The 3211-nt window shown below is 32.8% G+C and overlaps 1 protein-coding gene across 1 annotated transcript; it reads left to right on the top strand.

Moving 5' to 3' along the window:
- Positions 1 to 359: 359 nt before the first annotated feature.
- LOC108757336 (26S proteasome non-ATPase regulatory subunit 1) lies at positions 360 to 3145 on the top strand (the record flags this gene model as incomplete). The annotated part of the gene is made up of 6 exons (XM_018521793.1): positions 360 to 474; positions 588 to 757; positions 837 to 1045; positions 1613 to 2086; positions 2411 to 2637; positions 2890 to 3145. Coding segments are annotated over exons 1-6 (1425 nt in total), but the record flags the coding sequence as incomplete, so codon positions are not given.
- Between the last annotated feature and the right edge of the window lie 66 nt (positions 3146 to 3211).

Genomic DNA, 3211 nt, shown 5'->3' with positions numbered 1-3211 from the left:
TGCCGAATAATTTTCTGTACTTAAATTGTGTCGGTCTTTTGTTAATGCGAGAATTTTATCGCGCACGAACTTTCGCACAATGATTTGCAATTCATGCAAAACTTAACCTCGAAATTGTTTTTCGATAATTTCGAAGTATCCATTTTTGACATAATACTAAAGAAAAATAATGAAACAAATTTCTCAAAAATTTATCGGTCAGAGTAAATATTTATTATTTAATATTATTTAGCATAGCCTATATGTGTTATTTAATATTTTATTATTTTTGTATATTAGTCATATTTAATATTTATTGTAATATATCAATTTTTTGATTATAATTTTTACTTGAAATACAATTAAAATTTTTACAGCTGGTATAATCTCCTTATTGGAGGAGCCAATGCCTGAATTGAAAGTCTTTGCCTTGAAAAAATTGGACATGATAGTCGACGAATTTTGGCCTGAGATTTCTGAGGCTATAGAAAAAATGTATGTACAGGAAAAAAAACAAAACATATATTCATATATTATTGCTGATTTTATTTAGCGTTATTGCTTTCCATTTGTTCATTTTATTCTCTAAATGGATATCCTATTTACAGTGAGATTCTGCACGAAGATAAGTCATTCCAACAACATGAACTGGCTGCTCTAGTTGCTAGCAAAGTATATTACCATTTGGGAAGTTTTGAGGATTCGTTGACTTATGCTCTTGGAGCAGGAGAACTATTTGACGTCAATGCTCGAAACGAATATGTTGATACTACTATCGGTATATCAAATTATTATCAGTGGTATTTAATCAAGCTATTAATTTCAAGCTATTAATATTTAATTGTTAAATTTTCTAGCCAAATGTATTGATTATTACACTCAGCAACGTGTCCTAGAGGCAGAAGGAAAGCTTCCACCAGGTAGTAAGGGCATTGATCCTAGACTGGAGGGAATTGTGAATCGTATGTTCCAACGCTGCCTGGATGATAATCAATATCGTCAAGCTCTAGGTCTTGCCCTGGAGACACATAGGATGGATATATTTGAAGCAGCCATTATGCAGTCTGTAAGTATTTTGCTATTGAGTTTCCTTTTATATATAGAGTACATCACATTCATTCCACTTAGATGTATAGTAAAAAAATTCATAATATACAAAATATTATTTCTAATGACAAAAGGTGGATATCAGTATAAAATTTTATAACTCTATAAAAGAACCAAACATAAGTAAAATGTCAGCTCTGATTTTTTTATATAAATTAATATAAAAAAATAATTTTGTGTACCCAAGAATAAATCAAATATAAATAATACTAATATGAGAGCTTCTGTGGTTGTTGGTGCATACATAATATATTTATAATTTAATAAGACAATTCGTGAACAATTGGAATAATCAACCTTTTCTTTTTTAATTGTGAAACGTATATGGATTGAAAATCTGAACTCAAGACCCGTTAATTATTATATTGATTATAAGTGAACCGTTCTTACATGGAGCTACCGACTTTTGTCACATTGATTTATATCTATTATTTTATGTGATCTATCCAGATATATTTATAATTTATAAAATAATTTGTTTAAAATTAAAATTAGACATGAAAACATGAAATTCCTTTTCTTCCAGGACGACGTGAGTGGAATGTTATCATATGCCTTCCAAGTGGCCATGAGCTTGATTCAGAATCGTGGATTTCGTAACACTGTACTCCGCTGTTTGGTCAGTCTCTATCGAAACCTTGGCACCCCCGATTACGTCAACATGTGTCAGTGCTTAATCTTCTTGGACGATCCGCTAGCTGTAGCCGAGCTTCTGGACCGATTAAGCAAGGGTTCGCACGACTGCGTATTGATGGCCTATCAGATTGCCTTTGATCTGTACGAGTCAGCGACTCAGCAGTTTCTCGGTCGTGTTTTACAAGCTCTACGAGCCACTGCGCCAATTCCGGGTGCGTTGATGGTTAAACCGGTGGTTAAACCATCCACTACTACTGCTACCAAAACCACTGAAGCTAGTACAGAATCCACGAATATGGAGGTTGATGAGGAAACTGCTGCTCCCGCCGGAGAAGAAAAAGCTCAGCGCAGTGTCGAAAGTTTGGTGAGTGTGTGTTTATTTTTAAGTCTGTAGGTTCTTGTCAGAGACGTAATGACTTACATATGCTGATATATGGAATCTGTAGTTTTAACGCTGATTCGAAATTAGACGTCATGAAAGAAGACAAAAATACTCTCAGTCGTTTGCTAGAACTTTCCGAGAGATAATATTCAAATAAAATCTTATATTTGTGTTCTGAGTGGACTTGAACACATTACCTCTCTTTATTAGCACTTTTTGATATTAATTATAATTGCATTATGTTGATAAATATATTAATATTATACATTCATGAATATTAATTAAAAATATTTTATTTTTTTCTAGAATGCGGAAGAGAGAGAACAGCAAGAGCGAATAGATGCTTTGTCCAGTATTTTGGGAGGCGAGGTATCTATCGATTTGCATTTACAATTCCTGATTCGCAGCAATCACACCGATATGTTGATCCTGAAAAACACCAAGGATGCCATACGAGTTTCAATTTGCCATACTGCCACTGTCATTGCGAATGCTTTCATGCATTCCGGGACAACTAGTGATCAATTTTTGAGGTATGCATCTATTTTCAGGACTTTTAAAGGCGTTTTTAATTTTTGGTATTTAAAATGTTTTAGTTGTACTTTTATTTTTTAAATAGGAATGTAATACATAAAAAATATTTAATCTTACTATTTTCAAATTTTTAGAAATTTTATTTGTTATGATTTTTTATCTTAAAAAATAATAAAATGAAACATAGAAAATATGAAGTGAATTCTTGCAGAATTTTTAATTTTTTAAAATTTTTATTTGTTATCTTTTAGGGATAATTTGGAATGGTTGGCTCGTGCTACTAATTGGGCAAAGTTGACTGCGACGGCTTCTTTAGGAGTTATTCATCGAGGCCATGAGCAAGAAGCTTTAGCCTTGATGCAGTCGTATTTGCCGAGAGATTCTGGTGCTGCTGGTGCCGGATATTCCGAAGGCGGTGGTTTATATGCTTTGGGACTTATACATGCTAATCATGGAGCCGCTATCACAGATTACCTTCTAGGCCAATTAAAAGATGCCCAAAACGAGGTATATTGCATTTAATACTTATTTTAGCACATTTTCTTATGTTAAATTTGTAATTTTTTGTATATA

The sequence above is a fragment of the Trachymyrmex cornetzi genome, unplaced genomic scaffold, assembly GCF_001594075.2.
Source record: "Trachymyrmex cornetzi isolate Tcor2-1 unplaced genomic scaffold, Tcor1.1 C3977733, whole genome shotgun sequence".
Taxonomy (NCBI): Eukaryota; Metazoa; Arthropoda; class Insecta; order Hymenoptera; family Formicidae; genus Trachymyrmex; species Trachymyrmex cornetzi.
The sequence above is the reverse complement of the archived record's forward strand: the minus strand, read 5'-3'. Positions and strand labels throughout refer to the sequence as shown.